This window comes from Rhamphochromis sp. 'chilingali' (assembly GCF_963969265.1).
Source record: "Rhamphochromis sp. 'chilingali' genome assembly, chromosome: 19".
In the NCBI taxonomy this organism is placed as follows: Eukaryota; Metazoa; Chordata; class Actinopteri; order Cichliformes; family Cichlidae; genus Rhamphochromis; species Rhamphochromis sp. 'chilingali'.
The window spans coordinates 340,365-353,477 of record NC_137946.1 but is presented as its reverse complement, the minus strand read 5'-3'; the positions used below and the strand labels follow the sequence as shown (position 1 = coordinate 353,477).

The window sequence follows — 13,113 nt, the reverse complement described above, 5'->3', positions numbered from 1 at the left end:
TGTTGTGGTGTACAAAGTGACAGGGTGCACTGAGGTGTGATTAATCTTGTTCCACATGTGTGGATCTGACCCCAGTGGATTAATGAAAGAGTCTGACAGCAGCAGAAGGAACGACCTCCTGTAACAACGTCAGACAGCCAGGCTGAAGGAACCTGTTGCTGAAACTGCTCTTTTGTCCAGGGTGTAATGGAGGGGGTGGGAGTCCATGATTAAGAGCAGTCACTGATCACCTCCTCCAGGGTGGTGAGCTCATGCCAACGCCAGACCGATAGAACATATAGAGCAGCGTGCTGCAGACACAGAATGATCCAAGCCTTAGAGCTGGCGATGGCTCCGTGGGTGGCCGAGGGGAGCCCATCATTTGCAAAGTGATTATGAAAGTGCTCTAAAAATAAAAGGAAAAGGAAACAGAGTCAGCAATAAAGGAAGTGATGTGACCGAGAAGACAGACGCTATTGGATGCAACGTGCACAGAATCCAGCAGGAATAAGCAGCAGCATTAACATCTGCAGCTGTGTTCAACACTGGGAGGGAAATTGAAAAGAATTTAGAAATTCCAAATTCCATAATTGATATCACTTATCGATTCTCATTGGCTCCGCTTTGAGACCATCTCTGAGGCATCAAAGACTTTACATCCTGGACGGTCAAATGTTTGTGGGTGCTGGAAGCGTTTCCCCTCTTTGTTGTGATCATTACTCCAAAAAGTAATTATTGCACATAGAACACTTTTCTTAAAAGTAATGACGCACCTTACTTAATTACACCCAGGAGAAAGACATTTGTTACGTTACTCGTTACGTTACTTTCGTTTTACTCTTATGATGTTGTAAAATGATCTGAAACACACTGCTGTCTGATAATAAACCCAGAGGCCATAGCCGCACACACGATTCTACTGTAGAAACATGAGCAGGCAGAAAGCTGCAGCCTGACTGCTCATCACTTTGTTATGTTTGTTTTAACGTACCGAGCAGTACATGACCAGGCCCCAGATGATTTATCCAGGCTTCTCACAAAATACACTGCTGCTCGTTGTCTCTGCTCAGAAACAGAGTTTGTTGGTTGCTCCCCGAACACGACTGAAGAGGAAAGGGGGCGGAGCCTTTCAGTCTGTGGCACCAAGGCTGTGGAACAGTCTACCTCCACAACTACGTTTGGTTGACTCTGTGGAATCCTTTAAAAAGCAGTTAAAAACTTTACTGTTTAAACAAGCCTTCGGTTGACCAACGCTTTTTACATTTTGAATTTACATTTAACCTCTTATATTGTGTATATTGTGCATTTTGCAATTTATCGTACTGTTTATTTTAATCTTTGTGTACAGCGCTTTGTGACTACCTGTCTATGAAAAGCGCTTAATAAATAAACTTTACTGACTTACTTACTTACCTGTTCAGGTGCTGGTCTGGGGTCAGCTTTAACGTCACTCTGGGTTCTTGGCTAGCTTAGCGTTAGCATGCTGCCGAGTATGATGCAGTTGTGTCTGTCGTGGAGCAGTCTCCACTTTACTATCGCGCTCTCATCCTTCTGTGTAGTGATGGGCAGATGAAGCTTCATGAAGCACTGAAGCTTTTCATCCAATTGGTTCACCCCAGTGCAAAGCGTCTTGAAGCTTCATTTGCTCTAGTAGGACATCTACTGGATGTAAAAATATTAGTTGGCATGAATTTGAAGAGTGTGGCCGTTTGCACACAGCCTGTAAATGTCAACAACAAAAGGAGTGTGTAAAACATGTATATTGTAGTGATGGCAGCATACTGTGTATATTTATACTGGCAGTATGGAAAATGATCATTTGGAAATGCTTAAAATGGAAATGATCATTTCCTGTGAGGTGAGGTGTGGTTGGGGTGTGGACAGTGGTTGTGCTTTTGTAACGTTGAGGTATGGACAGCTACACACTGAGGCTTTGAGCCTCAGTCCTGCCCACATTTCATTCTCTAAAAACTAAATTTTCACTGCTTTTATGACCTTTTTAGTGGGGATAACATTTTAAACATTTAATGATTTAACAAATCTTTTGAAACCTTTGTCCTCCACAATGCTAAATGGCTGGGAGTCCTCAATCACCATGCTAACCAGGTCTTCATCTATTTGAGATTGTTCTCCTGAGGAAAGACAACAAAAACAAAGCACAAATATAAATATCACACACGTAATTTATTACAGTTGTATAATATTGATATATCATTTAGTAACATTACAGCATGCTATATTATCGTGGCATTTGATGGCTCACCTGGTCTTGCTCCATAATCGGTGTTCCCCCTATTCTCATGCAAAGCTCTGTAGTGCCTAAGCATGGATGAGGTGTTGTTGTTATATCCCAGCTCCCTGGCACATAGCAAACACTTCACCTTGTACAAAAGTAAAGCTGCTTAACATAAATTGTATTGCACCATCAGTATTATGAAAATACATCTTCTGTAGAAATTTACATACCTTGTTGGGAGTAATAAAATCACAATGTTCCCACACAGGGGAGGACATCCTCCTCTTCTTAGCTGGCTCCATTCTCTCCTAACCTTCTCTCCTCACTACTCGACACATGTAGTGATGGGTTTTCTAGCTCTTTTTAGAGAACCGGCTCTTTCGGCTCGACTCACTAAAAAGAGCCGGCTCTTTCGGCTCCCAACGGGCTCTTCAGGTTGTTTTGTTGCTTCAATTAATTTATTATTAACAATAATATAAAATTATGCACAAAAGGAATTACTAATGTAAAAAAAAGAAGTTGTTTTATTTATATATGTTTATATATAAATATATGCGGTGGCCCCTAGAGACAAAGCACGTACAAACTCCAAAACACATTTCTAACATTAACTGAACTTCCAAAACAGAGCTACCTAGATCACTTAAATGACACAATTGAAAGCATGTGTGTATTGTTTGTGTATTTATACACAGGCACTCATATATATTCAAATAATTTAAAAAAAGTTCATTTACCTGTTACTACCACACACCAAATCCGGTCGTTGGTACTTCCTGGCTTGTGTAGCCACTAGGTAACAAAGCTCAACACTGCGCCCTAGCATCCTGGAGCACTTCTGTTGTCTTTTGTACGTGTTTTGAGTTTTTATGTGCTTCTGAGTTTTTACGTGTTTTGGAGTTTGTATGTGCTTTGTCTTTAGGGACCACCGTAAATATACTTTTATTTATTCACTCCACATAAAATGTAATAAATAAATCATATAATACAAAAACCAACTATTCACGGTTCAACTTTTAACTATTTAAATTTTCAGCTTTTTCCTTTTAAACATATTTAAAGTGTAACAACATTAAACACTGCAAACCACAACACAATTAAATATAAATTAAAAATATGAAAACAAAAAGAAGATGCACATTCTCTGTCATATGGGCCTGCATGAATAAACTTTCTGAATCCTTTATCATCCGCAACTGAAAATAGTTGTGGATGATTACTATACCTTTCTAATGTGACGTTGTTGTCCCTGCTCTCTTTCTCTGTCTCTCCCTTGGTAACTACCAAGCATGTGTAACTACCGCGCCTCCCCCCTTCTTCCCAGCGCAAAGCACAAGGCTCACGAGTGGAGTGAAGCTGAAAAAAGTGTGTGAGAGAGAGGGTGAGAGAAAGAAAAAAAAAACATGGCTCCCAATAAGGAGCCGGCTCGCGTCGTTCACGTCAAAGAGCCGGCTCTAAGAGCCATTTCGTTCGCGACCGACACATCACTAGACACAAGCGTTGAAGCCTCGATACAGTCACATCACTACTTCTGTGCAGTAAAAATGAAATAAATGTCCGCATCCACGCTACAGACTGCGGCACGATTTCAGTTGATCGTAGCCAGAGTGCAAGAACTGACAGGCAGGCAGACCAACGACTCCAAGCACCTGGACTTCAGTAGTGATCTTGATAGCTGTACACGTACATCCACACCAGCAGGTGGCAGTAATGCAGCAGTTCGTTGCTGAAGTCTGTGTTTGAAAAGTTTTCTTATGGCAAATAAGACCGGAAATGGGCTCAGCATGCCGGTGTGCTCGCGCAGTTCGGCATGGGTGCTCGCTACATTCAGCAAGAGTCTGTTCGCGCTGTCTCTCGGAAAGGCAGCGCTTAGCCGGCCAGGAAGTCCGCTGTTAGCACCAGCCGCAGGTCAGGCATCAACAAGAGGCAGCATGACAGCCACGGGCATGTCCCAGAGAATGGTGTGGGTGGACCTGGAGGTGAGTCACGTCGTGGGAACTGTGGTTATTGCTACAAGGCACTAAACGCTTTACTTAGCCGTTGAATGTAACGGTAAGCTGTGGAACTAGATGGCGCATATAGCGCTGGATGCTGGAATAGTTGTGTGAAGTGTCCAACGAGCTGTAGGCAGTCCACGCAGGAACATGGCACGCGGGTGTGCAGACTTGAGCTGCTGTTCTCAATCTGTCTGTGCTGTTTATAATGACGACTACGTGTGTGTGTGTGTGTGTGTGTGTGTGTGTGTGTGTGTGTGTAGATGACAGGGCTGGACGTTGAAAAGGACCAAATCATTGAAATGGCCTGCCTTATTACAGACTCTAACCTGAACATCCTGGCCGAGGTAATGTGAACGTGAACACTGGAGCCTCTGCTCGTCTCTCTGTCATACAAGTTCAAGGCAGCTGTTGTTTTTCTCCAGGGGCCAAACGTGATCATTAAGCAGCCCGACGAGCTACTGGAAGGGATGTCAGAGTGGTGTAAAGAGCATCACGGAAAGGTAAGCCGGCGTTTGTTCAGGGGCTCGTACCAGTAAAGCAGAAATACAGATTGTTTTTCTACACGTCTGTCAAAAGTCTGTGCTGGAAAGCACCTCTGCAAGAAAACAAACTAATCTAGAATGCTAATGGGAACATGCAGCTCCTTACAACCACGGCCTTTAACCATAGCGTGAGCACGAATGTTCCCGGCTCCTACACTCTTATGAGTCTCTGAATCAGTCTCTTCTTATTCATCGTAGAGATTGTGCAGACATATGTTCTTTCTGCTGGTTGCACTGTGCCATTTGAATGCTCCCTGAGTCAAAAACACTGATACTAAATATAATATATATTAATTAATATATATTAATATATAAATCAAATTGAATTGAAGCTTTAATGTTAGTGTTTTGGTTGCTGCCGTGGTGGTTGTTCTGGAGTGACCCAGTGCAGATGAAAGGGCGGCGTGTGGTATTATGGGCTGTTACTCAAGCGTTCTTAGGAACTTATAAACTTTGTGTTCAATACACAAAAACCTTTACTGGCTAATTAGTGTCAATTAATAAAATCTAAAATGTTCACTCACCTAAACTTAAATGAAGGTTCTGGTTAGTGTAGCAAATCAAGTTTAATACTTGTCACATTACTGAAGTCATTTTTATGTTCCAGTTTCTCACAGGCTCATAGGTAACTGTACAGGTGAGACCTGCCGTTTGCCTGTAGGACAAATTCAGAACATGAAGGCTCTGCTTGAGATTCCAACTCTTAAACTTGCTTTGGTATTGTTTCACTGAAATTCTTGAGATTCAAAGAGATGTTGATGTGAATGAAGGTGGCCATCATTAACACGAACCCATTAAAAACATTAACCTCTTACCTAAGGGTGGTCCTTAAGTTGACATAAGGTAAGTGGTGACCAGTGTACTGTGGGACGTGTCGTATCTCCCACAGTACACCAGACACTAGGGGTGCAACGATACACAAAATTCACGATTCGGTTCGGTTCGATACTTTGGTGTCACGGTTCGATATTTTTTCGATACAAAAAAATGTTCATGCCTTTTTAATTTGTCATTTATTAAAATTATAAATATATATTTTAACTCAAAAGTACAGTTTTTAAATTTAACCCTAACCCTTGTGCGTGTTTTTTATTTTGACAGCGAATGCGCACCTGCGGACCACTTATGTGCAGCCCTGGTTATTTAGCTCGTCATATCGCAGCCACAGAAATTATTTTGTCCATGAAACCATAAAGCTGCACTTTCTTTTAGCCTTATAGTCTGATTTGTCATAACTTCTCCGTTTTGTGGTAAGCTTTTCTTTGGCTGTCACTTCTTCACCCTGACCTGTCTTATTTGGCTCAGCAGAACTGAAATATATATCCTGCTGCTTTTACACAGGCACTCACATAAGCTCAGCGATTCTCTGCGATCAACCTCTCACATGTTTAAGCTGCGGGAGATTTCACTTGTCATGTTTGCATAGTAAGCTAACGATTAATAAGACGATGTCAGAGGAATTGGTGCACAAATTATCATCACTCACAGATCAGTGCTGTCGCTCTCTATACACAGTTCGCACGATTGCAAAGTGAAAGCAAAAAAACAAGCGCAAATTCAAACGCGACTTCAATATGTCACATATTGACAGTGGCTCACCGATGCCAATGACATAATTACCCAGCTACATTTCTGAAAGAATGCAAAAGCATTGACATATATTTTTCCTACAATAGCCCGACGGGCAGGGCAGAGCTAGATTTTGGTAGCCCGACTGGAAAAAATCGCTAGCCCCAGGACGTTGGGCTAGCGATATTGCAAGCCCTGTATCTGATTGAGGAATCACTCATCTTTGGAAAAGAGAGTTTATTACAGAGAAATGTCTCTTTCCAAAATAAAAGCTATACTATCCGCTTCTTCTGGGCTATATTCTCAGCAGCATAAGGAGAATCATGTGCTAACAGCTGTCTAAATGACTCGGCTAAAGTTAGTAGCATGCTTGTTGTTTTTGTCTTTGCACTAGGATGATGTCGGTGTAAATGTGCAGTCATATTCGTTGTGTTCCCACTAGTGCTTTCAGGTTAATCTCATTGAAATGACGTTAACGCTACAACACGGCAAATCTCCGTTAACGAGCTACCCCTGATAGCCCCGTGCATGGGGCTAGACGGCCAACACGTTAACGAGCTAACTGCGCTAACACACTAGTTCCCACCCATGTAATTGAGCATTGCGTGGCACATCCAACATACTGTTTTACTTTAGTCCATGACTCGCTTACCTTCAGGGTCATACGTCACATGAAAACCAAAATAGTTCCAAACGCCAGATCTGAATGAGGGTGGGGGAGGTCCATGTTGTAAGGAGAGCTTAACTTCTGTCTCGCTAGCTTGCCCTGCGCTCTTCCTTCTGACTATGCTGTCTGTGTGGAGCGCTCAGTGGATCTGCGCTCGACAGTGCAGCCTAGGCGGAGTAGTCGAACGCAGATTCACTGAGCGCTCCACACAGACAGCATCGTCAGAAGGAAAGTTGATAAAATAAATTACAAATGTTGTATTGTTCGATACATATGCGTACCGAACCGAAAGCACTGTATCGAACGGTTCAATATCGATACGAATATCGTTGCACCCCTACCAGACACATTGTCATTTCAAAAATAACCTTTTTCCCCAATCGTGTGTTTAAGTCTGACGCCATTAGCTGTGTCCTGGTCCAAACTCTGTTTCAGGTCCCAAAGTCAAACAACACTGCAGCATCACTGAGAGTTGCAAACTGTCTAAATTCTTTCATCTGTAATAAAATGATCAGCGTTGCTGCTTTACCAGGTGTAACAATGAAGTTTAACATCCAAGCATCCATGAAAACAGAATTTATTACATTTAAGTTAGAAGTTAGCAGGAAGTTAGCTCGCTAGCTTCCATCTAAACATAATATAGCATGTTTTGACAGAGAGACTTCTGAAACAAATTCAAACGTACAGCTCTGCTATCACTTCCAACATAAATGAGGACAGAAAACTAAACAGCAGTGACGTTTGTAGGGTTACTGAAGTTGGGCTAGCTGGTATATAATGATGTGCTACGTGATCGCTAGCGACACACCTATGTTAGCATAGCATAAACACAGTGAAGCTGGAGGATGAACGCTAACTTTTTTCTACTCGATAAAAATTAACGTGAAGGTTCCTGATGGTTAGAGACAAATGCAGTCGCATGGCAGGATGCTGTAAACGGACCAAACTTCAGTCAGGAGAACAACTGAGATAATCCATCCACAATATGAGGTTAGTCATTCATATACTGCTGCATGGGCTGCAGTTACATCGTAAGGGTTTAAAAACTGAGAGGCCGGCAGTGATCATGGACTGTTTTTAGGGGCTTGTTCAGATTAAACAGAACAAGATACAAAACATTAAAACATGTTAAAAACACAACAGCCTTAATAAACACAGAGTTGTTTGGACTGAAGCAGGGTTCATACGTCATCACTTAAGGACCAGGTTACTAGTGTATGAAATTTACTATCATTCAGGTGACAAAGTCCACATGCTTAACTCCAAGGTTTGACGTATCCAGACCCAAAACAAAATCTTCTGATCCTCTGTAGCTCTTAAAATGAGATAAATGCAGCTTTGCACAAGAGCATGACATGTGACACCATGTCAGACTAACGTTAAACCAGAATGTAGACAGTGTGTGAAGTCTCCCTTTGCTGCTTCAGTAGAGGTTAAGTAGCACCAGGTGCTGCTAATCAATGGACTGATTAATCAGAAGTTTTGACAATTTGCTGGTCTGGACATCAGCAATGATCTTACAGAAACAGTTGGTGCGACCCGTCAAATCATTTAAAGTTCATCATTTTACAGTGAGAAAGATTCAGGGAGGTGCAGACAGTTACCAATCTTCCCAGAAGTTAATGTTATTGTAACCTCAGGTTGTGCAACACTGAGAGAAAACCCAGACACAGCAGTTCAGATTTTAGTATTTGTGCTCACGCCTGCTTTTCCTTTCCACTTTACTGTTGTCTTGTTTGAACGATGAGGCGTGTTTTAAAGTGAAGTAACAAAGTCTGTTGGTGTAATTGTGTCTTAGTCAGGACTGACCCAGGCTGTACGGGACAGTAAAATCACCCTGGAACAAGCAGAGTATGAGTTCCTGTCCTTCGTCAGACAGCACACACCACCTGGACAATGTCCCCTCGCTGGTAAACTCTTTCTGTTCATGTCCTCAGAACCAAGACCTGGGCACAAAGTTATGATTCTGCATGTCTGTCTGTGGTACTGTGTGGGTGGCTGGATTATGCCTAGCATCTCTGTAATGACTCTCCGGTGAAGCTACAGGAGCTCGAGGAGAGCCAATCGTCAGCTTAGCTTTCCTAATTTTCCGAGGTTTCCATTTGGGTTGCTGTGATTACTCTAATTAGATCGGGGTGGGGAACTCCAGGCCTCGAGCACCTGCAGGTTTTAGATCTCACCCTGGATCAAATGTTCATCACCAGGCCTCTGGAGAACTTGAAGACATGTCGAGGAGGTCATTTAGCCATTTAACCTGCAGGACACCGGCCCTGGAGGCCTGGAGCTCCCCACCCTGTGTTGGATAATGCACAGTGAGCTCATGAAAGTGATTAACATGCTGAGTGTGAAAGGACTGAGTCAGGTGTCAGTGTAGGTGATCTGTTTCTTCTACTTCACCCTCCTCATACTGGACTCAAAGCTCAGACTATCCTGTAGATCAGGGCTGCCCAATCCCAGTCCTCGAGAGCTACTATCCTGCAGCTTTTAGATGCATCCCTACTCCAACACAGCTGAATCAAATGGTTTGATTACCTCTTCAGCATGCCATCATGTTTGGCAAAGGCCTGATAACAAGCCATTCATTTGATTCGGGTGTGTGGGAACAAGGATGCATCTAAAAGCTGCAGGACGGTAGCTCTCGAGGACCGGGATTGGGCACCCCTGCTGTAGATCATGTGTGTAACAGCAGCACATGTGCTGGTGTCAGTGATTGGATTGAGGAGTCATGCTTGTGATTGGTTGTTCTACAGGTAACTCTGTGCATGCAGATAAGAGGTTCCTGGACAAGTATATGCCACAGTTCATGTACCACCTTCACTACAGAATCATCGACGTGAGCACCATCAAGGAGCTTAGCAGGCAGGTGACTTTAGGAGATGTAAACTGTGAGAGTTGTTGCAGCCAGGCCGCTTTGCATGAGCTGACCTCAGAATAATCTGGCATCTTCATGTGGAGAGCCACTGTTAAACACTGTTGGTCACAGGGAGTGTGGGTGGGGGGGACTACACCCATAAACATGAATGTATATTATGTCTAATTTCCATTTCCTAATCAAACCCTTTATAGAAATGAATGGCCACAGATTCATGGCTCAGGTATTTTAGAGTTTACAGTGTTTGCCAGAGACAAGCTGCACTCACTCACTTGGTTTCTCACTTTGATGTGAACTAAAGTTGTGAGAACCGTTTACTGGAGTTAATGCACCGCTGCACATCATAGCAAAGAAAAGGTTGCATGGCATTTTCATCTGCATGCTGCCCATACATGAAAATCATAAATGTATCAGTACGATTGACTTTCTTTCTACAAACACTTTCAGACGCTGGTTTCCAGAAGAATACAAAATGGTGCCTCACAAGAAAGCAACACACAGGTAAATAAAAAGAAAGCTGCATCAACATATATATGAAACGGCTGATGAGCTTCAGTTTTATTTATACAGCATCAAAACCTAACAACAGTCGCCTCAAGGTGCTTTAGATTGTAAGGTAGGCCCTACAGTAATACAGAGAACCCCAACAATCAGAAAACAGTTGACCTCGGGAAGGAAAAACTCCTTTTTAACAGGAAGAAACCTTCAGCAGAACCTCCGGTTGGGGGCGAGGCGACGAAGACAGGATAAAGACATGCTGTGGGAAGAGAGCCAGAGATTAATAACAAGTGTGATTCAGTGCAGAGAGGTCTGTTAACACATAGTGAAGAAGAAGAAACACCCAGTGCATCATGGGAATCCCCGGCAGCCTACGTCTATTGCAGCATAACTAAGGGAGGATTCAGGGTCACCTGGTCCAGCCCTAACTATATGCTTTAGCAAAAAGGAAAGTTTGAAGCCTAATCTTGAAAGTAGAGATAGTGTCTGTCTCCTGAATCCAAACTGGAAGCTGGTTCCACAGAAGAGGGGCCTGAAAACTGAAGGCTCTGCCTCCCATTCTACTTTTAAATACTCTAGGAACAACAAGTAGGCCTGCAGTGTCAAAGCATGACCTCTCTATAAGAGAGTGAAGATTGCACCTGATTATTGAAGATCTTGGATGAGATGTTGAACAGAATAGTGTACAGCCAACCTTTCTCTTCCTCAGGGTGATAAGGCCTCGAGGCCCTGCAGGACACCGGGCCTCGAGGCCTGGAGTTGAACCCCCCTGGTGTAAAGCTAGTTACACAGATGCTGTATTGGGTTTAGCTTGGTCCTGCTGAAATATGGAAATATGAAAAAAGACATTGTGGGAGTGTATGCTGCTCTAAAACCTGTACAGTGAGGGGAAAAGTATGTGATCCCCTGTTAAGGTTGCACACTTCCTGAACTCAGCAGTCAAACAAAGAAACAAAGCACAGAGGACTTTCACATTTCTACCACAGGTGCATCTGTGAGGAGGGTGAGGGGTACCACTGGTGTTCATTCTTAATGAGGACAATAAAGACACGTCCTCATAAGGACAGAGATTCATATTGCTGTGTGGTAATTATGAAATGCATCTTGGGCCATAGTGATGAAGGAACATGGACATAATGAAACTTGTAGTGAAACAAAGTTTCTATGGGGAAGCAACCTCGTGCGTTACTTGTAGAAAAGTGTGGACTATTGCACAGTCCAAAAATGTAAAAGGCCTCCACAGCCTAATCTTCAGACTTTGCTGTTCATATCGCTTTTTTAGACATGAAGCTGACATTCTGATAGGTTAATGGAAAGTTCATGTTTTTTTAAATCTTCCACCATAAATATAAGTTTAAACAAACACGCAGCCTGAGCTCAGGGCGTGGAGCTGAGCTTTTAGGTGAGAGCCACCTTTGCAGAATCTTGTTTTAATCCTGGAACGAAGTGTGCATGTGGAGGCGAATGTAGAAATATCCACGATGGTGAAGTTAAAATGGAGCTTTTCTTCTTTAGAGCGTTGGAGGACATCCGGGAGAGCATCAAGGAGCTGCAGTACTACAGAGCCAACATCTTCAAAGCATCAGAGAAGAATTGCACGATTGTTGAAAATGGAGGCAGCAGTATGAGTTAGCACATAGAATGAGAATATAGTCTTCAGTGTTATTATTGTATTGCCATCGGTTTTTGTTTGTGCACTTGCGAATGCTCAATAATCCTTTGTTAGAATATTGTTAGTGGTAAATTTAAAGGTTTCATTGAAAGAAGCAAGCAGCAGTTGGTTTTTTGTTTTTCTTTTCAGGAGAAATCCTTTTGTCCAGGTTCATGATAGTGATCTTTGGTAGATTGGATTTTTGTGTTGATTGAGACAGTGTCTGATGCAATTTTCAATTGTTCTTGTTTTGAAAGTGAAACCAAATAAACCTGGTTGTGCCTGTGGAAAAACTTCTTGTTTCCTTACTGTCATGTACCACATGATGCAGGAAATGGGAGCAACTATAACAGAAAATACCCAAATATTTGTTTATCCATTTCAAGTTCTTTATTTTCAATGTGCTGTGGTGTAGATAACTGGAAATGCAGTGCAATGACATGTTGGAATATTTAACATCTAAGTGAAGTGACGGACGTGAATGTTCCAAACTCAAACGTCTTCATACTGTTACATTTCTAACAGTACAGTAGTTTTATTTTCTGATCATATGTTTGGAGCCTTTATTGGACAGTGGCAGCAAAGGGCCACTCTGGGTCAGATTCAAATCCAGCCCATGTAGCATGTGGTCTGCTTACTGAGCTAAACTGGCACCCATATAGCAGGTTTGAAAAGTTGTCATTGCTGACTGGTGACGTGGGTTCAACATAAATGGAAATGATGTGTTACTTGTTTGAGTCAGTAAGTCAAAGCTCATACACAATATGCAAAGAATGTACAGCAGGGTGGTGTTAGCTTAGAGTACAACTTGGTTTAAACTGATTTAGACGAAGTGCAATGTCTTTGAAAGTGTAAGAGAATCTTTTGAATAAATGGAAAATGCTTCAAATCAAGACCAGTAAGTTACCTGACTTTAAATTCAGTGCACAGTATGTATTATTATATAAACCTGTGATGTTTGACAGCCATTGCATTGCAATCCATTGTAGCAGCTCTGCCATGAATTCTTTACATTTTAGTTTTTTGTTGACATTTTAAAATGTTCATTTTGTGTTTATTTTCGAGGTAATATCAAAATCCTTCAAAGACAGCAATCTTATCA

General features: G+C 42.3%; 1 protein-coding gene across 1 annotated transcript; it reads left to right on the top strand.

The window, feature by feature from the left end:
- The first annotated feature begins 3,954 nt into the window (after positions 1–3,954).
- Positions 3,955–12,904, top strand: smfn (small fragment nuclease). Its single transcript, XM_080866741.1, has 7 exons — positions 3,955–4,194; positions 4,473–4,556; positions 4,635–4,712; positions 8,789–8,900; positions 9,741–9,849; positions 10,310–10,363; positions 11,876–12,904. The coding sequence occupies exons 1-7, from the start codon at positions 3,970–3,972 to the stop codon at positions 11,991–11,993; spliced, it is 780 nt and encodes a 259-aa protein (XP_080722867.1). The 5' UTR covers positions 3,955–3,969; the 3' UTR covers positions 11,994–12,904.
- Positions 12,905–13,113: the final 209 nt, after the last annotated feature.

Coding starts and splice junctions, on each gene's coding strand:
- smfn (XM_080866741.1), top strand. CDS start 3,970: ATGGCAAATAAGACCGGAAATGGGCTCAGCATGCCGGTGTGCTCGCGC. Junction 8,901..9,740: donor TGGACAATGTCCCCTCGCTG/GTAAACTCTTTC, acceptor GTTGTTCTACAG/GTAACTCTGTGCATGCAGAT. Junction 10,364..11,875: donor CACAAGAAAGCAACACACAG/GTAAATAAAAAG, acceptor TTTCTTCTTTAG/AGCGTTGGAGGACATCCGGG.